The 26,467-nt window shown below is 35.9% G+C and overlaps 1 protein-coding gene across 6 annotated transcripts in view; it reads left to right on the top strand.

The window, feature by feature from the left end:
• LOC118748929 (rho GTPase-activating protein 26) overlaps positions 1-26,467 on the top strand; it is a 165,799-nt gene that overhangs the window by 72,084 nt on the left and 67,248 nt on the right. Inside the window, exon 1 of one of the 6 annotated variants that reach the window (XM_036483682.1) lies at positions 14,346-14,382. The exons of the other annotated variants lie outside the window; for them this stretch is intronic. Coding sequence (XP_036339575.1) covers positions 14,361-14,382 — 22 coding nt within the window. The 5' untranslated portion in view covers positions 14,346-14,360. Of the gene's footprint in view, positions 1-14,345; positions 14,383-26,467 lie in introns of those variants that run through there. 6 annotated transcript variants of the gene reach the window in all.

Here is a 26,467-nt window from a genome sequence, read left to right as displayed (position 1 = left end):
CAAACACAGACTAAATTCAGAACTCGTCCAAGAGGTAAATATAAGGTGAGCTGTGGAAACCACCTGTCATACTACCAGGCAAATTTGGCCAAAGATTGATGTAAAGCGATCCATAGCTCTTACCCGGCTGGACCGCTCCTTTCTCTGATTAGTAGTCGTGGTAATCACCGGAAACTGCCTGATGGGCACACACGGAAAAAGGTTAGGATACGCCACCAACGATTTTTGTCGCAGTTGCAGAGACGACGAAGAGGTGGAGACCATCGAACACGTATCTCTGCCATTACTGCCAGTACTTTCTAGATTGTATAGCCGATTTTAACTCATCGAACGTTCTCGACTTTTTGTGCTATATAAAATGCATTCGCTGGTTCAATTACTAATCGAGGGAAAGAAACAAACGGCTTCGGCCAGTGGTATCACAACGGGCTTTTCCAGCCACAGTTTGGCTAAAGTCAGTGGTAGGTGTACAACAAGGCTGGCACTATAAACTTAACCAGCTTAAGGTGTCTATCTCGGGATTTTACTGTCTGAATTCTGCAGCCTCGAGCAGTATTAAAACTGGTTCCTGGTGTGAGAGGTATTGGCGCGTCTCGGAACATGCATATGTATGTATATGAGATCGGCGAGAAAAATAACTTCGTAAAATACTTACCCGCCTGAAATTTCGCTGGCAAGATCTATGCGTCGCGAAGGAACACGGTTTAAAGGGTTCATCAGTGTAGGCGAATACCCGCTTTCATTAACGCAGGAGAAAGAGACTGAACGGGCGGCTAGGCCCCGGAGAAGTCTTTTTATGTGGAACAACTACTGTTAGTGCATCGGCATAGTAACAAGTCCAGCTTCACGAAAGTTGTACCCCTGGAAATTTTCGGATTTTTGCTGTAAGCAGTGACATTCAAATCCTGTGGAGATAGTTTTAGGGGGAAAAAAAACTGGCTATATATAACAACTACTGTCCGACGCCATTTGCCTATGCTCTAAAGGTAAAATACATTTCTGAAAATCTTTTTAAGTAAATAAAATGGAGTTTGTCGCTTTCGTGGTTCTTATCATAAGGAAATACTTTCTTTTGTTCTGGACTATGTATTGAGACGGAGGAGAAAGAGTATATTGAACAGAGCCCACCGAATTATTATACCGGCAAAAGGGCACCGGTCTTATTGATAATCCGTGGAGTCATGGCGGGTGGAAAGCTCTGCACAAATGAAAAAACAAGAAAGAAACATATGAGGATTAGTATGTTTTGGGATTTTGGGAGGTGAATGCAGTATTTGTTGCTGCTTTTTGACCTCGAGGAATAAATATCTTCATCCACCTTGTACTCTCAGAGAGGGCGCCACGAGAAGCCGCAAATACCTCACAGAAACAGCAAATTTGAACATATGCTGCATATCTGTAAGAAATAAAAATCGGAGGTTCGAGAGTGAATTGAATTTGTAAGGCAAACCAAAGTAGTGAAAGCGGCAGTCGTAATGACTGTCATATCCGAAACATATCATCTTCCAAGAGATTCTGGCCATGGAAATATTGCATGGAAGAAAGACACGGCTCCGAAATGTATATTTACGAAACCAATAGTAGAAGATATAGAGAGATTCTAATAGTATGGCTCTAGCTAAAGAAGCCACTATTTTCGTCAATAGTTAAATGGTTTTGGAAGCAATAGAATCTCAAGTACTGACATCAGAAATATGGGAGCATCACCCTTGAGGCACTTTACCATTGCCGCGTTTTTGGACATAGCAATATCAAAGGGAGCGAAACAGCCGATAAGATTTTCAGCAATGTATCTGAGGCGAAAGTTAACAAAAGATACAGCTTTACAATGGTGATGAAACAAACGGATTTATTGTGAAGAGGGCCGAAATTAAAAAAAAAAAATCTTCTGCGTAAGGGCTCTAATGATGTCGTCTATCAGAAGCTGTGGTAATGAAGTCGCCAAATGACGAAAGCTTCATTAGTACGGGCCATACGAATTATTTGTCTACAAACCCCAACTCCGAACAATCAACTCCTGCTGTGATACTCAATTGCCACTTTAGTACGAGTTTTGTTTAAGGGATAAGATCGAGCCTTTAGATTTCTGTGTTTGTTGGAGTATTCAAGCAAGCGTTATCTTCTCACGAATGTGACATATTTCTGGTTATTACTTTTTGTTGATTGTGTTTTTGAAGGTTTAATTCAGGCCTTCATTAGCACACAGTTAGCGATGGTCATAGTGCTAGAAATTCGTTTATGAGTTAATATAGTATTTTGGCATAAAAACCAATTAAAATAGAGAAACAATAAACACATCGAAGAAAAATCCCACCTATCAAGGGCAATGTGCATGCATGACAACTAAAATAGAAAAGAATGTTTTAATTAAAATTTGTTCATTGCAGTAATTTCCACTATTGTTATCGTAAAAACAGTAATAATAACAGCAACAGCAGCAGCAATAACAACTGCAATAACGCGCCTATCAATGGTGTTGTGCCAGCAGCGAATGGACAATGCGACCGCCGGATGTCGTAAATGAGCTGTGTGCTATATAATAAAAAAAATCACCGAAATAAAATAACCAAAAGAAAGCAAGAAAATAGTGATATACATATGTACATAAAATTTAAACGAAGTAAACACCCAACAAATACTGGTGCATTTGAATTTACGAGTAAGTATAAAAGCATTCAAAGCTTAAAGTCCATTGACGACTTGAGGAAAATTAAAGAAATAAAAAGAAAAAAAACCCACCACCGCCGACTAACCGAAGAAGCCAAGGTTAATGTAAGTAAACACATACGGAAAACACTTAACTAAATTTTATTATCTCCGCAGCTTTGCTTCCTTATCAGCGAAATTGCGGACTGAGAGTTAACGTCGCTTTGCTTTGACCGCTTAAAACCGCTAGACTATTACGACTCCAAAATTTGTTATTCGTTGCAAGAACAAGTCGATGCGTTTTGTTTATGTAATGAAGATATAAAAAAGTTAAGCAAGTAAATGCTCCGCACACGCGCGAGAAGGTCATAGGTGGGTGTCCACATGCGAGATTAATTGTGTTGCTACGACGAGCTGGCAATGCCACTTCACCCCGCCAACCCACCCCAGCAACAGAGTAAATATTTAGACACACACCTTGTGATAGCAACATATTGCACCGTAATGTACATTGTATGTATGTGCAACCACTGAAAACCATACAAACACGTTCGCACCCCTGCCGCCCGCCCAACATTAATCGCTTTATGAACGCCTTAGCGCTTTGCAAGAACACTCTGGATGCTACTGCGTGTCATCCTGCAACTCTGGGGACTTAAACGCCACCAACGTCGCATAGCATTCAATTCAGCAGCCCCCATTTGAGCGGCGAGTCAAACCGGTAGACAAAGGTCGCAATGGTTGCACAGCTACCACTTTCGTGGCTATACGCTATTTTTGCTGATTGTTGTCGCTTTGTGGCGCATCGTTTGCTGTTCTATTCGTTGTTGTCGTTGTCGTCGTCGTCTTCGTCTGGAGCGTGCTGCTGCACATTAATCACAGCTGTGTTATTTGTTGCTTCCACAAGCATTGTTCCCTTTGCCGTCGCACGCCAGCATTGCATGCAATTTGCTGATTATTCGCATGAATCGTTTTTAGTTGTGCATTTATTACACAAGAATTTATTTTTTATGGCTTTTTCGGCCAACATTTTTCTTTTATTACTTTTACACTTCAAAAATGTTGATCTTAAATCAATTACGTTGGATGACGTTTGTGGTATAACCATGGAATACCTTCATACGAATATGCACATAAAATTGAATATAGTTTTTGTGAAAAACATGTTTAGTAATTTCCTGTTAATAATTTCTACTAAATCATTTCATGTTTAACGTATCTATTAACGGTAATAATTCCGAATACGTACATAGGTAATGCTGGCCGGCCTCAGACGACGCATAGTGCAAGCAGGTTAATATATGACCATTAAACCCTAGTGTCATTCGCCTCGGACACGCACAATTTACAAGATCTAAAGTTTCGTGTAACTATTTGCATCCTTTGCTCCCTATAAGAATCGTTAGCTTAACATAGAAAGGCCCTATCTAAATTGTTCGTGTCTTTACAAAACTTTATAAAAACTAAAGTTTTTATGTTGGCAATTTAGTCAAAATATAGGTACACTGAAACTAATTCTTTTATGCAGTAGTTGTTTCTACATTCTTTACGCCTTTAACTAATCTACCTAGCTTTGTGCGAAGATTAGTTAGGGGCCTTTCTATTTCTATATGGTACAGGCTCTATAAATAAATACAGCCTTACACTGCCACCAAACGCCAAATGCCTTTTAGAACAGGAGTAGCTTTGGCGGTTTGCGATCGTATTTATATACAAGTTATTTTTTGATAATAAACAAACCGAGAGGACTAACATAGCTTTAAAACTGGGCTTTGGATTAGTGGTTTGTTTGCTACCAGGAAATGACTTTTATATAAATATTTGGCCAAGGTGACTTTAAAAAAAATAACTGTTATTTTTGGTCCCTGCTTTTCATTTTGTAAAAAGAAACCCAAACACGCTCCTTTTATTACTCAAAAACATGGACTAATGCCAGATTTTTTTTACGGAATAATTGGTCAGTGATTTTGGCACTGCGTAGAAGACCTTGTTCTGCCATCATGAGTAACGCGGTCCTTTTCTTTTGGAAACCTGAACAAACAATGCTGACTAAAAAATTACCGTCCATGGTAGCGGTGCATATCCATTAATGAAGTTTTCATGCCACAATTGGATGAGCTGGGGCTGAAGAATGTCTCCCAGCAAGGCGCTGGAGCTATGCACATCTTGGGGACGGAGTTTCCAGACCGTTTGATTTCGCGTTTCAGATTTCTTTTCTGAGTTTTTTTTTTGAAGACACAGACTTGTGTGGATCAATTCTAGACTCATATAGCTCTCAAGTAGATTGTTCGTCAAGAAATTTCCAACTTAATGCAAAAATAGCATGAAAAATGCCACAGACGGGCGCAAATTAAAAAAAAAAAATATTGCAGAAAAATCTAAAGTTCCAAATAAAGAAAAAAAAGATTTATCACACTATGTACTTTCTTTCCATAAATTAAAAAGATACATACGTTCAACGATCATTTGACATCGACAACCTAGATTTACATCTAACCACTCGGCTACGACGCTCGACTATACCTTCTTGCATATGAAATTCTTGAAAATTAAATCTTTTAATAACTCATTTCGTGTAAATGACGCCATAATGTAACCAATTTTGGCTTTTGAAATGCTAAATTAGGCTTGCCATTACAAAGGCACTGCGATCGATTTCGCTTTCGTATGACATACAGACGTTACTCACTAGCAAAGTTAACTCTTGATCTCTCCCGTTTAAGGAAAACTCTTAACAAGTTTTTCTTCATGTACTTCAATTTCATAACCAATACAGCCAATCAACAAAAGCCCAAAAAACAAGCGTTGTGACATCACTAAGTATTTGAATTTGAAATGGAGACGTCAACTGGCAAGCGCCAAATAATGGCTTGTTCTGCGCCCACTGACTACCGACAGACATACACTTTGACTTTTTAATGTATATAGTACCTAAATATGTAGTCGAAGAAAAAGCAAAACTCTTATTAACTTATATTTCTTGCAAACAGTTTAGTTTTTACAAGCTTTTATTTTTCTAACTTTAGCTGGATAAAACAAAAGTTAGAAACAGCTGAGAAAGACTGTTTTGAAAGATTGGCTTGCGTTTTTCGCTAACTTCGCTGCCATCTGTTTCTTAGCTCTTTCTGTTGCTGTTATAATGATGGTTAATGCGCACAATATTCTATTCGCTGTCTGCGCATATTTTGGGCCTTATTTGTTTTTTTGTTTTTGTTTTTAGTTACTCAAATAAATGTATTGTTTTGGTCGTTGGTTTTTTTAAGTTTGCTGGCTAAATAAACATTGGAGACTGGCGCTGAGTGCTGCGAGTACAACGATCCCCCTTCCGAATGGGTTAGGTAAGAAGGCAGCTAACAGACGCGCCTCGAAATTCGCCGGCATAATATGTAAGTGTGTGTATTGGAAAACCGTTGAAGTTGCCTTCGGAGTGCTGGAATGACGCTTATGTGGCGTTGGCTGCTGAAAGGTGGCTTCAGTAGGTGGGTTGCGGGGAGTGCAGGTATACAGACATTGCTTGCCATATGCGCTGCAGAAGATTTTTGTTAGCATTTGCTTTTGAAGGAAAAAGTTAAGCATTTATGTGGCTAAAAGTGAGAAAACCAAAACTGTGTGGCACTTTATCGAATTCGGCATAAATTGTAAACACAACTGAAAATGTTCTTTTGGGTTTTCTTTTTTAATGTTTGAGATTTTTTTGTTGATTGTTTTTGTTTTTTTATTTGTGTGATGTTCCTGGGCTACTGGTGTTTACTATTTACTTAATTGGGTGTTAATGTTGGCACTTGGTAAAAAACAAAACATTTCCGGCGGTACGCTTTTCAGTGTTCCTACCTTCCCGTAAATTTAGACGTTAGGGTTTAAGCTTTTAGAAATGTCTTATTTGTTTTAGGCAGAAATTTTAAAGGTCATTACTACTTCTGATATGTAGCAAAAAAAAAAAAGTATGAGTGTGGGCTTCTGGTGTGTGCCAAGAGGCATTTAAGAAGAGAAGGTGGTCAACATTATTAAACTATAGCCGCCTTCCTTTCGCCAACGTTTTGCCAAGACTTAACGAGTGTCCAAACTGGCCAACGTTTGTCGCTCCTAGTTAACTTTGCTTTCACATACAAATGTTTCGTTAAGCTAGCAGGGGGATGAACTCAAGCGAGCAGAGACGTGGTGGATCGAAGGCGGCAAATATTTTTTCTGGATTATAATTTGACCGATTTACTAAAAAATGTTTTTAATTTAACAAATAAAACGCAAAATTATTTTATTTCCTTAGGAACGAACAAAACTAAAAGAACGTATGTTCTGCAAAAAACAAAATTGAAAAGAAAACCAATTTGCTCACCAAAAGATATTTAAAGCCAAAACTTGTACCTTTTGAGTAAAAATCCAATTAATAAAATTACGCTTATTTTTTTTACAAAAATGCGTATCAAATGAGAGGGATTGCCTAGAAGAATATGTACAATATGAAAAATTCCCCATCCAAAATTGCTGTTTACATCCATCGGAATGTCTACCGCGGCAAAAAATAGAATAAAATTCATATATATAACGTCTTTATGGGCCAATTTGTTTGCTTTTTTAAATATATAGTGGCTATGGGTAAGGCTTCCTCAAGTGGGCCCCCGAGTTTAATAATAATATTATAATTGGCCCTTACACATATGTTATTGTTTGGCCGAGCTTCTCCTCCGATTTGTTGCGTGCGCCTTGATGTTGTCACACAAAGCGGAGGGACCTACAGTTTTACGCCGACTCCGAACGGCGATTGTATTTTTATGAGAAGGCAGAAATACACTCTGAGGTTTGCCATTGCCTGCCGAGGGACGACCGCTGCTAAGAAAAACCCTTTGTTCTATACTTTTTTTTGCGATGTTGCTTTGACCAGGGCTTGAACCCAGGTGCTGTGGAGTGGAAGCGCGCACTGCTTACCACTACACCACAGCGGCCGAATTTACCAAGATTAATATTTTTCAATGATATTCAGGCAGCGCCGAGTTTTGCAGTCGGAAAGCATACTGTAAATTTAAAATTTTTGCAGTGGTTTGGAAATTTTTATTTTTCTTTGAAACTAGGTGTCCAAATGAAACAATTTTTTGGGTGCAGATTTAGAAAGCATTTAACTATACAATGAAATTATCTCCGTTACAAAGATATATTTTTTTTTTTGCTTTTCAATAATTTTTTTATGAACAATTGAGCATTTAAACAATTTCTGCGCCTCGTGGACGAAAATTAAAAAAAAACAACTTATGTAATAAATATTGCTGCATATATCGATGAAAAAAAATGCATGCATTTCGATATAGTTTGCTCGGAATGAATTTTTATTTGCATGAGCATGAGAAATAGAAGTCGAACGATTGAAACGTGCATTTCTTTCTTGCCCAAGAAGTCAACGCGGATTGCGCGCGATCCAGCCACGAGTGTCGGGCGCGCACACTGGCAAATAAAAATTCATTCCGACCAAACTATATCGAATTGCATAAGTTGTTAAAACGAGGCGCAGAAATTGTTTAAATGTTCAACTGTTCATAAAAAAATGTTTGAAAAGCAAAAAAAAAATATTTTTGTAACGGAAATAATTTCATTGTATAGTTTACTACTTTTTAAATCTGCACTCAAAAAATTTTTTCATTTGGACACTTAGTTCCAAAGAAAAATAAAAATTTCCAATCGCGAATCTGCATAAAGAAAGAGCCCACAACTGGAATACAGTATTTTGTAACTGGCCTCCGTCAAAAAGAAACTGTGATAATTTAAACGAGAATTTACATCTCAAATTTCCATGGATAGCAGAAAGCAGCGGAATTTACTATATATTTTGTGTTAGAGAACGATAATGACGCTGAAGATGGCACATCGCCGAAAACGGTTTGTCTCCAAACCAAATAAGTCAAATCCTATCGGAAACAACAACAACCAAAAAGAAAGAATTTACTATCGTTATATTTTTGAGACCAGAATTTCTTTAAGCTTTAACAGATTTACATGACTTATTAAAAATAGGCATTTCAAGAGATGTATTCTTACTAATATGACATACAAAGTTCAAGATCATGGCATCATTAGTTAAAAATAGGCGCAAATTTGCCGAACTGTGCTACAAAAACCAGAATACCTTCTGCAATTAGCCCAAGGCTAATTCAGGGCTAGTGCGGTTGTAACTCTTCGCATGAAAACCTCACTGGATCGTAACTCGCTGGCCTAAGTGGATTTTCTGGTTGGAAGAATGTTTTGATCCACTAGAACCCTAGTCACACTAGCTTAATTTATGCAAAAATGCTTGCAGCGCTACGATTTTTCCAATTCTTGAAACATAGTTACGCACGTATGTAATTGCTTTATTATCTAAATATATTCGCCTAACTTTCGTTTACGATGAGAATGCAAAATTATGCAGGTTACGTATGTATGCCGACTGTAGTAGTGACATTTGTTTATGTTGTCACAGTCTAGTGGTATATTACGTACATAAATATGTAGTATATCAACCAGCATAATGTCAACATTGCTGCAGTTAAAGTGAAAGCTCAGAAAAGTCTAAACACTTGAAGAAAAAAAAAAATAGGGAAGGCATAACAAAGACTTTACAAAAAAAGGTTAAAAGGTTTTATGAGCAACTTGATGACATTTGTGGGCTTACATACGTATTTAAACAACATAAACTTTCAGTAATTCACGCCCTACGAAGGCAGTGAGGTGAAAATGGTAAACTAAAATATATATAGAAAAAAATTAAGCTCTGAAAGTAAAAGTGATGAAAGACACAGTAGTAATAAATGAAAGGCGTTTTGTTTTAGCTATGTATGTATGTATGCCAGTGTTAAAAGTGTGGAAAGAAAAGCGGAAAATTTGTCAATTAAGAAATTTTAAAACCTTTTAGCGTAGCAAGTGGTGTATGATTTCGTAATGCGCGACAGTTAGAGCGGAAAAAGTCAAAGTCCATATCTACGATGGCAAGAAGTTTCGTTTAATAGTCCACTTGTAAATAATAAAATATGTTATGAATATATGCATTAATTTGAGAGTAGATAAAGAAATTTATTATATCAAAAACTTCACTTTCAAATGTGGGGCGGAAGCAGGAAGAGTCTTCCACCGTATCATTTCGTTCAAGGCGCAAAGTAAACTACTGCGGTGTTATATCTATTTATCAGAGGTCGAAAATATCCCTCTCCAATTCGAAAGTGTCCCAAAATAACCGTCACTATTTAAGAGAAAAAATAACACAAAACAGAAAAGGTGGTTTATTTTTTGTCGATGTGTACTCCTCTCAGTGTGAAAGGGTTATTTGCATATATTTTTCCGTTGCTGTTGGACACGGACACTTATCGCTGGAAGAGGAAAAATAAGTGTTAGAGTGCGGTAACCCACGAACGTGTACGCAGGGTACCGTAGAAGTGCGTAGAAACATATCAAATTTTCTGTTGATAGAGAGAGAGAGAGAGAGAGAGAGAGAGATATAAGCAACGTCAACGCCACGGTCATGCGGTGGGAGGGTTGCGTGACTTTAAATCCTTGTTGATTTAAAATCCGCTATCAATTTAATATATTTGATTTGTGATTTGGTTTGTTGACCAAATAAAAAATAAAATTTATTTGTGTTTTGATCTGTCAACCAAATAAGAAATACAAATTTTTGATTTGATTTGTAGAGCGAATCAATTTGATTTATAATTTTTCAACTAAGTAATACTTTTGTTATGCAACGCAAATAAGATATTCAAGTACCTTCCAACTGCCAGTTCTACGCAAATCTTCGGGATTTTTGGGAATAATTAATATTTGGGAATCTTCGGGACCACTTCGGAATTTTTGGACTATTTCGGGAGTTTCGAGACTACTTTGGGATTTTCGGGATCCTTGGGGCTAATTCGGAATTTTCGATACTTCTTCGGGATTTTCGGGCCTACTTTTTTGGACTATTTCGGGAGTTTCGAGACTACTTTGGGATTTTCGGGATCCTCGGGACTAATTCGGAATTTTCAAGACTTTCTGTGCGTCATATTATGAATGTGCACGCTCTCTTTGTCATAAATGTTCGCACATGTATGTGTACGTATATGTCGTGTAAAGAAATGCCTAACGCTTTGCTTCCACTTATGTACGCCCACTTATATTTTTCAGTCTTACAATAACCCGCAAATTAAGACACTTAAAAATAAAAATCCCTGCCAAAGTGTCTTTGCCTAAAGGAAATTTTAGCAGTTGATGAATAATCCACAAGGGAAAACACAAAAAAAAGAGCACAGAGTCATATGCCACGGTGAGAAACACTCTTTGCTTTAGAGATGAGTGTTTGTGTCAGTGGTAAACACCATACAAGACACTTGGTGACGGTTATTTTCGATCTCTGGTATTTATCAACAAAATTGCATTGTCGAACTAGTTTGGTTGGGGTAGTTAGAGGTGAAGCTAATACGTAAATACTTTTACTTACATACATGCAGTTATTCCCAAAATTGAGCGTACGGTTTTTTTTGTTAATATTCGCAATGTTTTACAATCTAAATTTTTTTTGTTAATTTTGTATTAAAATATGGCTTATATTTTAGAAAACTCCATTTAAATCCAAGAATGATACTGTGTTCAAAAGTTAAGAAAAATCTGCAAAGTTTCAGCAAAATCGCGAGCTTTTTAATACGAATATCTAAAAAGAATTCAGGTATGCAGTTTTATAGCCCATTCAATTTTAGTATAATAATGTGCAAATTTCAAATCTCTAAAAAATCGCGTTGATTTTTCTGATTTTTTTTGTTGACTGTCTTACGCATTTTTTTCCATATAAAAAATTTTTAGAATGTAAAACATTGCGAATATTAACAAAAAAGAGCCGTACGCTCAATTTTGGGAGTAACAGTATATATTTTTTTCATATCGCAGTTCAGAGTCTTGAGGACTACTTATATGACGGCTTGGTATACCGAAAGATATTCTCCAGAAGAGAAGCGAAGATTATGCTTACTCCCTTTCTACTTAATATAGTACGGATTAGACATAGATTATACAAAGATTAGAGGCATGGCACTACTTGACAGTAGTAAGGGATTTTATTTTTTGAATTTTGAATTGTGTCGTTATTGCAGAGGACAATCGATATCTAGACTCCACATAATTCCCATTACTTTTGATGTACTCTCCAGATTGAATGCTTTGGAGCCTTCAATCAAGATGCTGCAAAGTTTAAGACAGGCGAAGTACAAATGACCTTTCAGCGTAATGAAACTCCGCAATTTTATATTCTCTGGCATTGAAAAGGCCAAAGGGAAAGTTCTCTACGTCCTGCAATTTCTGCCTGACTGCACACCAATTTTCTTTGAAACTTATCTAGACATCTATTATGAAGACTAACTCCATTTAGTCTAGGAGCGGAACGGAATCAGAATATTGCGTTCTTGACTAACAGCCAAGCGGCTATTTTGGCTCTCCGACCTTTTCAGGTAATATCTAAACTGGTGATGGAGTGCCTGGATAACCTAAACACTCTTGGTCTGACTTTAGGTTCTCTGGATTCCGGGACATTTTGAAGGCAACCTGACTACAGATAAACTTGAAAAAATAAAAAAATCTTCACTCTCTGCCCGGCCCAGGTACTTAGGAGGAAGATGCTTTAATAAATCGCTGCGGGGAAAATTACCAGGTCTAGAGCATTCCAAATCAATTTTAGGAACATATAACCTAAACCGCTTTCACGAATGTATGAGCTTATCCAAGAACCCCTTACGAACACTTACAGGACACTGCAAGCTGAACTATCACCTGTCCAAACTGTGAATTTACTCGCAGGAGCGCTGTTGACTTTACTGGGTGAATATCGAAACTGCACAGCACAAATGGAAAAGATACTTGTGTGACCATTTAATAGCCGAATGCGAACTGAAAGATTTAAACTCAATACTAAAATTTCTGTAGGATACTGGATTAATAGCGACACCGTAAACTCATTAGTGGGGCACAATAAATCGTATATGATATGCCTATAGAAATGTAGAATTAAGAAAGATAAGTGAACAACAATTTTCTTACGAAAAAATCTCGAAACCAAAAATTATAAAGTTTACTCACTAATGGTAAAAATTAAATGTTTAGAATTAAACAAAAACTAAATAAAAAGTAATAAGTAGTTCAAAAATTGCTCATGCAAAGTGAAGTGTCGGCACGTAAAAGCCAAAATAGTGAACGAAACACGCAACAGTTTGTCAAAGTGCGCGCCACGCACACTCCTCGAACGGCCGCGCTTACCTATACATCCATTACACTATGGAAATATGTATACTAAAGTACTACAGTGCTTATCACAATTATACGCCACCCGCATATTGACAAGTTTTGACCATTAATTTTTTATTATTTAAATTAAATATTTTTTTCTTATAAAATTATAGTTTATTTTTAATAAAACCGTGTAAATCAAATTTTGTCCAATATTTATAAAAAATTCAACAAAATTTCGTAAAAATTTCGAGCTTTTTAATTAGTTTCGTTGACCAATGAATTTTAGTATACTACGGTGCAAGTCGTATGAAGAAAATGAGCGAAACCTTCAACAAACAAAAAAATTACCAAAAATCAACGGTACTTCAGATACTTCAAACTTACACTAAATTTCAATGGTCTACCAAGCTGCATACTCCCTAGTAAAATTTATATAAAAATCTCGAAGTATAATTGTGATAGGCACTACTATATAATACCAAGCATACACACACCGAAGCGTAGCTTTTGGTTTACCAGCTATTTAAGCTTTTACACTTCATAAATTTTAGCGCTGTTTTATACGTTTTTAATTTTTATATTTTTCCCCTCTTTTTTATATACCTACGAGTACATACATATATTTGCCATTGTTTATTGTTTGACTCTTTTATCTCCCATAAATACACTCAACAATAAAATTAAACGTCCCACGTTGACCTTTGACTTTGAAATTAAATGCGTTATATGGCGTTGCAGCAGCATACGTATTTATGTGTGTATAAGCTCTTATATGTATATGTATAAACATGTGTATCCTCGTCGCCACTCTTCTATGACTACCTATTTTCGCTAGGCAAACATAGGCCACTCGCCTTGAAGAGCATCATACAAAATATGTAAGTATTTGATAGTATTTTAATAAAACCAGCGATGTTGCCGTTTAATATTTCATTATGGTATTTTCACTTTGCTTGCTTTTAGTTATTTTATAACTTTTTTTATAAATGTTTTTTTAATATTTTTTTAAAATAATTTTTTTATTTGCAAACTCAAATTTTAGGTCACTGCATTTTACCGTATCGTTGTTTATACATACTTTCTGCGGCCAAGTGTGTGTGTGTACATAAAGTTTTTGTTTATTCTTATTCTTCGACTTGATTTTTTTTTCAAATTTTAGTCTTAATATCTGTTTTATCTCCGCAAATTTGGGGGGACCGTTTGTTCGCGTTTTTCTGTTTCTTTTATTTTTCCCGCTTCTGCGAATTGTTTATTGCTCCGACCCGGCATTCCAAGTTGGTTATATAATATTCTCATCAAATATTTAAGCAGAAATTTATATGTACATACTTATACAAATATACTTGTATGCAAATATTGGTGCCTAATCTTTTGTTTATCTTCTTATTTTTGCAGGTGAGTACTTGAGAGTACTATGTACTTTACGTAATTTGAATCGATTAGAAGGTAGAAGGCGGTAATAATTTAAGTAAAAGAAACACACATTTTATTTGGAAGGCGTTTTTATGTCGAAAGGTGTCGAAAGGGGTAAGTTTATGAGCCAACAGAATATAATATATTTTCTTTGATGTACCTTGAATTGTTTCTTGTGCTAAATTGAGATTAGGGCGATTTGGTGCATACACTTGTTTTAACTGCTCAAGAGGTAAGAGGTGGCTGTTATTAAAGAAACCGATTCATGGATCGAAGAAGCCTTAAAATCGCTGACTATCTCGATACCCATCAGCACTAGTTATTGCTTAGCGCCCTTCATTCTCGCTAAAAAATACAAAGTTGTGCTACAGACGCAATAGGATTGGTAAAGCAAACCTTGCCATATGCCAAATGCCATCAACTTGTTATACAGTTGACGTCAAACTAGTAGAAGAGTGACTTGGGGAAGAAGTTTTCTCAAAGACTAATCGCAAGGATAGTCAAGTTCATACCCACGGGTTTGAACCTGGGCAGAGTTGTGTCCATTCTCAAGGGAGGTAAATCCTCCCACATGAAGCCAGTCGACGTTTGACCAATAAGTCTTACTTTTTTCCTTCTCAAGGTTCTTGAAAGTACTGGACTTGCAGATCCGACAGGAAATATGTATAGATAAATTCTCCGGCTCTCAACATGCCTTTGCATTCAAGGAATTTGCACTAGGCGTGTTTTAGATATCGAGGGTGCCTTCAATACTGTTCTCCCAGAGGTTGTTCTCCACGACCTTACTCGACTTGGGCTTGATGGCCCTCTCCTAGAGTTCGTTCGTCGCCTTCTAAGCATCAGAACTAATTATATATTCGGAGATGTTGGTGGTATACGTAACAAGATACGTACGCCGCGGCACTGCGCAAGGCCGATTCCTTTGCCCACTCCTTTGTAATCTGATGGTGAATACTCTGCTGTCACGGTTGTCAGGTTATTGCTTACGCTAATGATCTTGCACTGAAGCACCCGCCCAAGTACTATATTACCTTATTTAAGGCGCCTTACGCGTTTTGGAAACCTGATGTAAATCCGGCAAAAACGGTTACATACTTGATGGGGGTAGCCAATATCAGCCTAAGGTAGGGCAAGCGCGACGCTATCTTTACTATCTTTGAGTTATGGTATTGTTATTGGGATCTCGTCATCGTCGGAAAGGGATTCCGTCATATCGACTAGGGAAACGGGGTCGTCGTAAGCCATACATTTCGCCGCTGATACCATGCAAAAGGATGAACGTTGCCCCCATAATTTAAGAGTACCCTGGACGTCATTAAAGAGTTCAAAGTTCGTCGAAATTTTTGGCAAAGCGTGACTACTCGTGGATTTATATTCCTTAAACCTGAAAACTTTGTTTTTCTAAGAAAGGGAACGACGATCGTTTTCGAGTAAATTTTACACATTGTTCATTAAATTGTGTTTTCCATTACAGAAAGAGTATAAGTAGTATGCAAATAAAGGCGTTTTTGCCTAAGGGACCTATTTACGAACTGCATAATAAGGTGCACAATAAATATTCCAAGAACAAAAACAAATGGTCTGGCACAAAAACTGCCAGCAACAAGTCAATTAAACTGTTGCTCCATCAGCGGCCACTCTCCATACATATGTACTTGCATATGTACACATGTATTTAAATTAGGGTGGTCCAAAAAAATGGAAAGTCAGAATTTGAATGCTCTCATTCTCTGGAGTTTTTGGCGCACCTATAAAATGTAGTTACTATGAAAAAATGGTTAAATAAAAAATGGAGTATTATTATTGGAAATTTGGCCGAAGAGAACCAGAGTTTTTCGATCGAATAATATTGATGTTCAAGAATTCTATACCATTTCTACGAAAAGTTGTTTTTTCCCATATAAAATACATGGAAAACTTTGAGCGCCTTGAGCGACCTCTAAACATTTTTTAATTTCAAAATAAAAATATAGGGTGTATTTTTTCGGTATAGAAGAACCCTAGGGGGTGAGAGCATTAAAATTCCGACTTTACTCATTTTGGACCACCCTATGGTACATCTATGTATATCTAATTGCATTGTTTGTTGCAAAGTTTACAAAAGACACACACAAAAAAAACAACTACGCTACGAAAAAATTAGCACAGAAGTCGTAATTTGCACATTTCTCAAGCGCAGTTGAAGTTTTTGTTTTTCACGCTTTTTACACAGCTTTACCCGCTGGCATGCAAGTCGAAGTGCTTAACCGTTTAATTTTTTGTTATTTTTTCATATATTCGTATTAAGTTTATTGCACACATTTGTCACTTTTTGCCATGTCAAATGGAGGAAGCTAAATGTCACAGGCAATAAAATTAACTAAAGAAAAACTGACGACAAACTAACTAAAAACGAGAAGAAAAACTTACGAAAAAGTCGAAATACTCGTATGTATAAGGAGAAAAAGCGCGAAAATGATGCAGGGGAAGAAACATAACATATGCGAATGTGAAAAACGAATTGAGATCCGAAGCAGAAAAATACGCGTTAAAAGGTTACGCAAGAAAGCTGAAGACATACAAAAAAAAAATTAAAAATCTGTCTTCACATAAAAACGAAGCAAATCAAAGAAGAAAAGCAAAAACCAACTTGGCAACACGTCGCTGAGAAATAATGTCAAATTAACTGCTTTGGTAATTTCGTAATGAGCCTTTCAAATATGTTTTTCTTCGCGTTTGTTGATTTAAGTAAAGTCGTATAACAAAGTCGCACTGTTTTCTGTTTATCTTCTTAATTTTGCATTTTTTATTATTGAATTTGGAAGTTTTTTATAATTGGATTTTTAAAATTATATTCGATTTTGAAGTTTTTTATAATTTATTTTTTAAATATCTGAAATATAAACTTTTTTAATATCAAATTTTTCTTTTTGTCATATCTTAAAATTTTTCGTTCTCTAGTTTTTTATTTTTAGAATTTTTAATTTTATGTTTTCTTTTATTAATTTTTTTGTTGAATAGTTTTAAAAACTTTTTATTTATTGTTTTTTATCGATGGAATTCTTTATTTGTTTTTTTTTTTTTTAATGATGTAGAAAATCTTTTCCTTTAATTTTCAAAATTTTCTGTGAATAAAATTTTTTTGTTTTATATTTTCAATAGATGCATTTCTTTATATTATTTTTATTGATGTATTGATTGATGATTAAAATTTTCTGCGAAGAAAAAGTTTTTTGTTTTATATTCTCAATAGTTTTTACCTTTTTATGCTTTTTCCCTATAAAATTCAGCCTTATCGCCAATTCCATGTGAATAAATCGTTCCAATTATTTGATAAGTAAAACGAAAACCAATAAGGAAAATAGTAATTTTTTATTTTAGTTTTTTTGGAAATATTTTTTTCACCTTAAATTGGCGATAAAATTATTTTATTATTTATAATTTATATTATATATATATTTATATATTATATTTTTTATACTATCTATTTATTTATTATTATTTAATTTTTTGGTTGAATGAGTTATTTTTTTAAATTTTCTATGTTAAGATTTTCTATTCAACAAAAACTTATTTTTGATTTTCAATGTTTTTAACCGACTTCACAAAAAGGTTATCAATTCGTCGGAATATTTTTATTTTTATTTTGTTATGTATGTTACCGCATATTTTTGGACCACGTCAACCTATTTCTATAATTTTTATTTTAAAGCAAAGGTGTTACCTCACAGGTAGCCTCATACTATTTTGGTTTAAATCCGATTATTGGATCATGAAGAAATTAACTATAATTAAATTTTTATATGAGAATTGTAATTTTGTTGTATATTACTCTTATACTTTTTATTTTCTTTTTATTTCTACATCTTTTTGGAATTTTTTATTTAACAAAACCCTATTATTAAAAAAAATATATATTTTGCGTTTTCAATATTCGCTACATTATCAATTATTTTATTGTACATATTCATTCCAAAGGATATTTTCTTTTCATTATCGTTTTAGATATCTGTTTTTTATCTTTATTATTATATTTATGTACATATTTTTATAAATTTTTTGTTTTTTATACATACATATGTAGGTACTTACTTTTAATTTATAAAATTATTTATTTGTGTTTTATTTGTAATTGTATTTTCTTTATTATAAACATATGTACATAGAACCTCATTTCTCTAAATTTTTTTTTTTCTAAAATTTTCTTTTAAAATTTAGCTTTTTTTGAAAACAATATATTTTTTTAATATTTTCATTTATTCTCCTTGTTTCAATTACCTTAGCATTATACGATTTTGCTAAAACTGTACCTTTTAATTTTACTGTTTTAACCGCAACCGATTCGAAATTTTTGCGTTTTTAAGGAGCACGTAAAGTTAAGATCTGAAAATTAAATCTGAAGATTAAATGTCGCCTGTATTTTCTATTTTTTTTATTTTACATATTTTTATATATTTTTTTTTGTTTCGTTTGTGTTTGATATTATTTTTTAATTTGTTTCGTTTTAGCAAAGAAAATTATTTTTGTTTTCTCCTTAATTATGTTTAAATTTGTTGAACCGAAGTTTGTAATAGCATCTTTTTCAATCGCCTTTTAACCTCCACTTTTAAATCATACATTTTATTACAGACACTCTTTCGTTTGCACTTATTTATTGCGCTCGATTTGTAATTGTTGCTGATAATTCTGCACTTCACTTCAATTCACTTCACCTCGTTTTATTGGTTGCTTCACTCATTCATTTTCCTGTTTTTTTTTTTTTTATTTGCGTTCATGTACATCTGTTGCTAAGCATTTTTTTGTCGTTTATTTCGCATATTGTGCACCAATTTGATTGATTGACTGATTGATTAACTGTTTGATGGACGGAATGAGTAATTTTGCGCATCGTCGATTATTGCATTTGAAGTGGAATAAATTTGCCGATAACATCAGCAAATAGTAATCGGCGCTAAAGCCGTCATGATGAAAAACAACAATAAAATGAACATACTACTTTACTTACGTACACATATGTACACGTATGACTGAAAAATTTGCCTAAAAAATGAGTACTGCAATTTGGGGGGATTATTTTATACAGTTGTAGAAAACTCGGTAGAAAACTCGGTAGGCGCTTTCGTCTTCACTTCGTCTAAACAACTCTAGTGCTGATTACCACAAGCCTTTAAGTCTGGATTAAATTCGACGTTTTACTCCACAGATTGTTTCTGCAGACGAAGCTTGGGTAGTTCTTAAACTAAATGAACTAAAGAACTAATTCATCTCAATGAGAGGAATATCCTCAACCTGTTCAACCAGCCAGTTCGTTAACGCCCTATTTTAGAATTTGGTTGAAGAACGCCCTATTTTATAATTTGATAGAAAAACACCGTATCTCAACTGAAAATTTATTGAAAATATGTTGAGATAGGGTGTTTTTCAATCCAAGTCAACCAAATACCAAAATAGGACGTCCTTGAAAATATTTCTGAGGCGTTTTCGATCTGGCTGCCGAAATAGGTCGACCTTCCACTCATTTGTCGATATGTAAATGTATTCGTCAATTGAACTATGAACTAATGAACTATATAAACTTAAAAACTAGGTCATTACGGTGAACGAACTACAACTGAACGGTTCAATCAAAAGAACTAAAGTGCCCAACTCTACTGCAGACCTTCTTTAGTGAACTCTTTTTGCCCTGCTGTAGTGAGGGAGAATATGAATCACACTGATTCGAGTTCGTGAATGCGTACTAAAAACCACATTAGTCCTCTGTGTAGTCGCATTCAGTAAGTCCTTAGAGGTCTTTACTTAAAAATGAACTAAGTATTAATAAAAAGGCGACTTTGTAGATAATTTGCATGACAACCTGGGTGCATTTACCTTTAAAAAATGCAAACTCACAAAAAAGCATTCTCCCTGCATTTTCGGCATATTTTCCAAACCATTCCATTTTTTCCTTTTGCTTTGGTTTGCGACTTGAATAGCATCATTGAATTGCCCACAAATAATCTACCGGATGGATTTCCTGTTGATTCTTTCGTTGCGCCGACAAATCGGACGCCGTATTTCATAGAAATTTCACTGTTAAAAAATTCTTTATTTGCCATCGCCGCGTGCCGCTTCCCGCCGCACAGCATTCAAATACTTTTTCGGCTAATTTACGCCCGACAAGAGGCACAAACTCAAATACAACAAAAAAGACAAAAAATGCGCCGCGTATTCAAATGTCCGCCACAAACAAAGCAGCGGAATTTCTGTTTTTGAACGAGACGCAGCCTTGGGCGGCAGTTGGGCAACAACTAGCGCGCTCTCATATCAGCCTGGCAGCAAAGAAAGAATAAAGAAAGTGAAGTGAAGTGGAGTGACAGATTTGTCAGCGCATTTTCGACGGCGGATATTCTGGCTGCGATGCGCCTATTGTATGCATCGCTTAAAAGAAGCACATAGTTGCATGTGAGTGAGTGTAAGAGTGTGTGTGCATCTGCATCTGGAGCAAAAGTCGCGCTGATTGTGCGCAGCCATTGTTTGCAGCGGACAATTCACCGCCATTCTTCGTACTTGCAATCATTTGTGGGCAAGAAAGTCCAGTGCACGCTGATGATTCAAGCAGCTTTTGAGTAGATTGGGTTGAAATGCTTCGGACAGTCCAGTCAGCGGCTAGCGCAACGCCGGCGGCAACGACTATCCCAAAGCGCGCAGGAATTTGGGCAACGCCTCAAATGTCGCAGAAAAGTACTAAGAGATAAAGTGAATGAGTGCTCATTCATATTAATATATACATAAATATGACCGCACTACTTGTTTGTGATTGCGTATTATTTCGCCCGGTTTCTATGCAAAACTTGACTTAATTGCGTCAGAGGTATTTGTGGCTCCATATTCTCGCTCACTACTACCTCACTCACGTATTTCTGTACAAATGATTTCTTTGCGCAAAAATTCGCTTGCAATATTTTTAAAGAACGATTGTTGTTTGTCATAGCAGCGCAGTGAAACAGGCACAACCAGGCGTAGTGCAGGAACTCAAGTCATCTCACTGTGAGAATGAAGGTTCCAGATGGTAACTTTCGTTACGCGAAAAAGCTTAGAAAAGAAATCAATGATTACGAGCGGTGAAAGGTGAAGCACGAATGACCACATTGACGGCTAGGTAATGCTCAACCAATCGAGGGTCTAGCAGAGGTTTCACTTACCCACTGTGGCGGTATGGTCGGCGGTGATCGGAGTCGACCCGTGGTAACGATGTCGGCCTCTGCTGTTGACCGGTGTTGGAGAGCGGTGATGGCGACTGGTCGCGTTATCGGCCGACGAACGGTGGATTGCATGATGGATTCTGCACTGTGGATGTCGAGTAGAACTCAGACATCTTAGGTTTATTAGGGGGCTTTGATTGAGAGGAGGTCTTACTTCCTCAACGGTTGGAGCGATGAGAGCGTTGATAGCCGGAGCAATAGTGTCGGTGCGGAGACGTTTATCAAGAGCGACTGATGTTGGTGGAGTTGTTGCTTAGCCCGCCTAGATCAGCTAATCTTTAAATTGTTGTTAAGCTCAACTACCGGTAGACTCAGGATACGCGCGGTTTGGAGTGGTGTCGGGTCAAAGAGCAAAGTGGTAGCTAATATTATGCAGATAACCTTCAATTGCTGGACAGAATTGGTTACATTAGAGTGGAGTATGGATGCACTGCACTTTAATCTAGTCTTTTGAGGCCGCTAAAGCAATAAGTGGGTATTGAACTCCGATGGCGGCATTCACAGAACTAGAATTGTTGAAGGTATTGTTGGTTTCTCGCTGAACTTCGTTATTTGTCTATCTATAGAACGTCGCATTGTACGTGATCCTGAACCTCGTCCTCAACATATGTATGCTTTCTGATGTTACTGAAAAGAAGTTCTGCTACCAACAAATGCGATGCAGGTGACTAGGAAGCTTGTGCTCAGCATTATGTGCTTGCGACGAGCATCTGCGCCTCGTCTTCTGGCCACATCAGCAAATATGCAATACCTCTCTGGAGTGTTGGGTTGTGGCCTGCTTGTAACTTCCTCAACTGAGTCCTACTATTCCCCGGTAACCTAGACGGCGATACATTTATCAACATTATATATTTTTTGTAGATATCATATATACATATATATTTAAGTAGGGGTTGAGGCTTAGGAAATCTTGTGTAAAAATTTGTTTCCTACATTTAAGGACCACCCTAATGTACATACATATGTATATCATAATCGATGCATCGATGTAAAATATCAGCATGAATCACTCATGATATCCTTGTGCTTATCTCGACTGTTATATTCATATGTTCTTATCGAAATGTTATCGATTTTAATACTTATCGACATATTTAACGGCAATATTTTTGGTATTTTTATGCACTTTTGAAATTCTCATCAAAGTGCTTGCCGATATTCATAGTTATCGATATATTGGAAGAAATCAGCATCAATGCAACTCGATATCGCTACGCATATCGCAACTGATGCATTCATATGTTCCTTTCGAAAATTTTATCGATATTCATATGTATCGAAACATTTATCAGTAATGTTGTTAGTATATCTATTGATATATTTATTGAAATGCTTATCGAGTATATCTCGATATCGATTATTACGAACAGAAACGACTGGCTGTGTGCTTTGTTGAACTCGAGCAAAATCGCTTAGGCGGTTACAGCGCCAAAGAAGAAGAAGAAGAAGAAGGAGAAGGAGAAAAAGGAAAGTGTTTTCCAATATTCTTATCTAAATATTTATCGAATTTCTTATGCGGATCATATTTATTTGCCTACGTAGTCGTTATTTTCTACTATTAGGCGATAATAGAAACTTCAGGAACTTACGATCGTTTTTGTCTGAAAGTGATCGTTTGAAAAATTTTTATCAGACACCAAAAAGGGTGTGCATTTCACACCGTTTACAAATTGCGGCACAATTATGTTAAGTTCCAACACCACTAATCCGCTGGCCAAATGTAATCCTAGTACCATTTTCCCACGGCGTCCTGAATTACTTTCTTCGCTACTCCAGTTACGATCGCGGATTACTTCATTCCCACGGGTACATTTTTAATTCGATTTGACAGTTCTCTGTCTGTGTTTTTTTTTGTTTTTCTTCGCTGCAAAATTGATGCAAAATGTAGGTTCTTCCTAAAAATTTATAAGCTTTCGTATTAAATTAGGGGTATACATATTGATAAACTTTACTTTTCGTACTTAGAAAAAAAATGCATGTTTTGATTTGTGAGCTATTTTCGATAAATTTCCGATAAAAATTAGAGACGGCACCGATTGGATCTGAATTACCAACAAATGAGGTAATTCGCTCTCAAAATTTTGGCGAATTACGTAGTTCGAAGGGTAATTGGAGTGCGAATTACGAATGAGAGAGCGAAGTACGTAATTGGGGTGCCGTGGGAAAGCCCTATTAGATCAAGTAAATAATTAATATTATTGCATATGCTACAGCAAACAAAAAGCAACAAGTAAAGCAGGGAAGCAGAGTGCAGTAATGCGAGGCAATTTGAAATACAGCAAGCAGCAATGGGCGGGCGTTGCCCACTTAAGGCTCACATTACAAACTTAGTAAATGGACTGGTGTGACATTGCTGCATGAAAACTACAAAAGAGCCTAAAGTTTACGTACGTATGTTTGTACACCTGAGCGCATATTTGGGCGTATGAGTGTTTCAATTTGGTTTTCTTTGTTTTCACCCTTTTTTTAATTACCATCGCTAGCTTACTTTACCACCTGAAGGAATGTGCGCGGCACTTCGTCTTTTTATATGACTTTGCATGCAACCAAGCACGAACTCGAAAAAACACAAAAAAGTTTATTACCTTGTTACATGGCACTTAATTCAGTGGCAGCAGCGTTGCACGTTGACATGTTGTCACTAATCGGTTCGGCATGCAATGCGCATGCGCGCTTAGGAAGTGCATGTGTGAACTTTCAGCGAATGCATAGTTCGAAATTCCTAAACAAAGCCATTGTTTTGATACGAAAACGCAATAAAAATGCATACCTATTTGAATGGGAATTGAGATAAGTAAATATAAGAATGTTTTTTAATTTTACTGAGATGCCTTTAGCGCAAACACGGAGTATCCTGTGCCCCAAAGTAGTAGGCTCACCATTCAATGAACAGCGTCTGGTGAGGCTGTTGCGACTTGTCACATTCTAGTCCTTCTAAGCCACCCTAAAAGCTCGGATGAGGACAAGTTCAGAGTCAATCTAAGCGGGTGGGCATCGTCTAGCTCGGGGGAAGCTCTGAGGAAGTCGTATTCAGAGTGTGAGCTTCTCAGTGATTACGAAGCTGACCCTACCATCGTGGAAGGTAATCAAGTTCCGAGTCGCGATGCACTGAAACCTAGTATATCCTTTGACGAAAAATAGTTCGCACTATTCCAAGAGATATAGGCCTCGTATCAACAAGTACGGGGGCTTGAGCACTCTCAAATAAATAGCCGTTTTATAATGCCAACCTCCTAAGTTAAAACCTTCTTTGTCTTACCCCATTATATAAAAGCGAAGTCCTAACTACGGTCAGCCTATAGCTTCAACAAAGGAAAGTCTTATTTAGAGCTCTTTACCTGGCGCGACGCAGAAGGAAGTGGTAAGAAACCCGAACCCACACAAAGCGGCGCATCAAAATTCATCTATATATTTAAAAATCTAGTTTGAAGTTCAACGCCTTCATAAACTTCATAAATATTTTGCCATAAAATGCAATTTTACATATGTATTTATGTAAGGTCCGCGAACTTTTCAGCTTTTATTCAAACGTGTTCAACTATGAAATGCTGAAAATTTATAACGAGCAGCAAGTTGTCCGCATTCGTCGCCTTACATACATACGTATGTACTAAAAATTCATCATAAAAGCTAAAAGAAGGATTTTGCACTCCCTCGGCGCTATGACCATTTGACTACCAATAAACTTGTAAACTAAGCAAACGCAGAAAAGTAGCTTAAAAATAGGTGCACGTGCATGCGGCAATGACATTTACGTGACAAGTAAATGCAATGTTGCGCCAGCAGACAAAATGTAGCAACTTTAAAAATCGAAATTGAATAAAAGAAAATTAAAAAGATAAAAATTATACATTTGAAAAATAGTAGGTAGTGAAACTTAGGGTGGCGAAAAAAAAACATTAGTATATGTAAAACTAGTAAAAATATATTTTCTTATTAAAAAAAAAATAATAATTCCAAATTTAAAAGTAGTGAACAGAAATTACAAAAATAGTAAAATCTGAAAACTTAACTACAGAAAATTCTGTGGGATTATCTGTAGTCAGTTACACTAAAGATTTAACTATATTTTAAAATAGACAAGTTAACGGCCCTGAGTATTTTTAACCTACTTCAAAAAAAGGAAGAGGTTATGAATTCGTCGGAATATTTTTTTTTTATGCATGTTACCTCAAAACTTTGGACCACGTTAACCGATTTCTTTTGTTTTGTTTAGATCCGATCATTGGATCATGAAGAAAATGACGCTACTCTTAAACTTTTATATGATAATTGAAGTCGGATTTTGTGTTTTTGCTTAAAAATTACTTATTTCGCTCAATTTCGAACTTGTTTAAAAAATTGCCAAAATATCAATATCTATCCCATTCTGAACAAACTACGTGTTCACATCTGAGCCTAAATAGAAAAAAAATTAAAAAGAAAATTGGTTTACATTTTAAAACGAACTCAGTACAAATTTCGGCACGAATATAAAACAAATAGCAAATTAAACAAATGTAAAATTTATAAGGAAAATAGTAAAAATTAAAAAAAAAACTGAAGCAAAAGTTTTGTATAAATAAAAAAATTATCTATGCGGTTTGAGTGCGCATTCTTAACTTTAAATTTTAAAATATCGTTTTTAGTTTTAAAGTAACCTTTTTTAGTTTTAAAATAACCTTTTTAGTTTTGAAATAACCTGTTTTAAAATTTTAAGGCTTTATTTAGTACTTACTATAGCATCCTTTTCACTTTTACCACCAATTTGGCCTAACTGGTTTCATTAATTGCCGTAATTACCCTATTAAATCGTTTTCGTTTAACCAAGAATTTCCGTAGCAAATTAATTAGTGTTCGCAACTGCTTCAGGTGAGGCAAAAATTATGCACTTCTGCGAGACGAATCGCGGAAATATACCTTCGTTAATTCACATATTCCTCAACCTTTTATCAAGCATCTTCAGCAGTCTCCCTTTGCGAACATTTTATAGCCTTTTT

This window comes from Rhagoletis pomonella, unplaced genomic scaffold (assembly GCF_013731165.1).
Source record: "Rhagoletis pomonella isolate Grant_MI unplaced genomic scaffold, Rhpom_1.0 Rhpom_scaffold_00013, whole genome shotgun sequence".
Classification (NCBI taxonomy): domain Eukaryota; kingdom Metazoa; phylum Arthropoda; class Insecta; order Diptera; family Tephritidae; genus Rhagoletis; species Rhagoletis pomonella.
The sequence above is the reverse complement of the archived record's forward strand: the minus strand, read 5'-3'. Positions and strand labels throughout refer to the sequence as shown.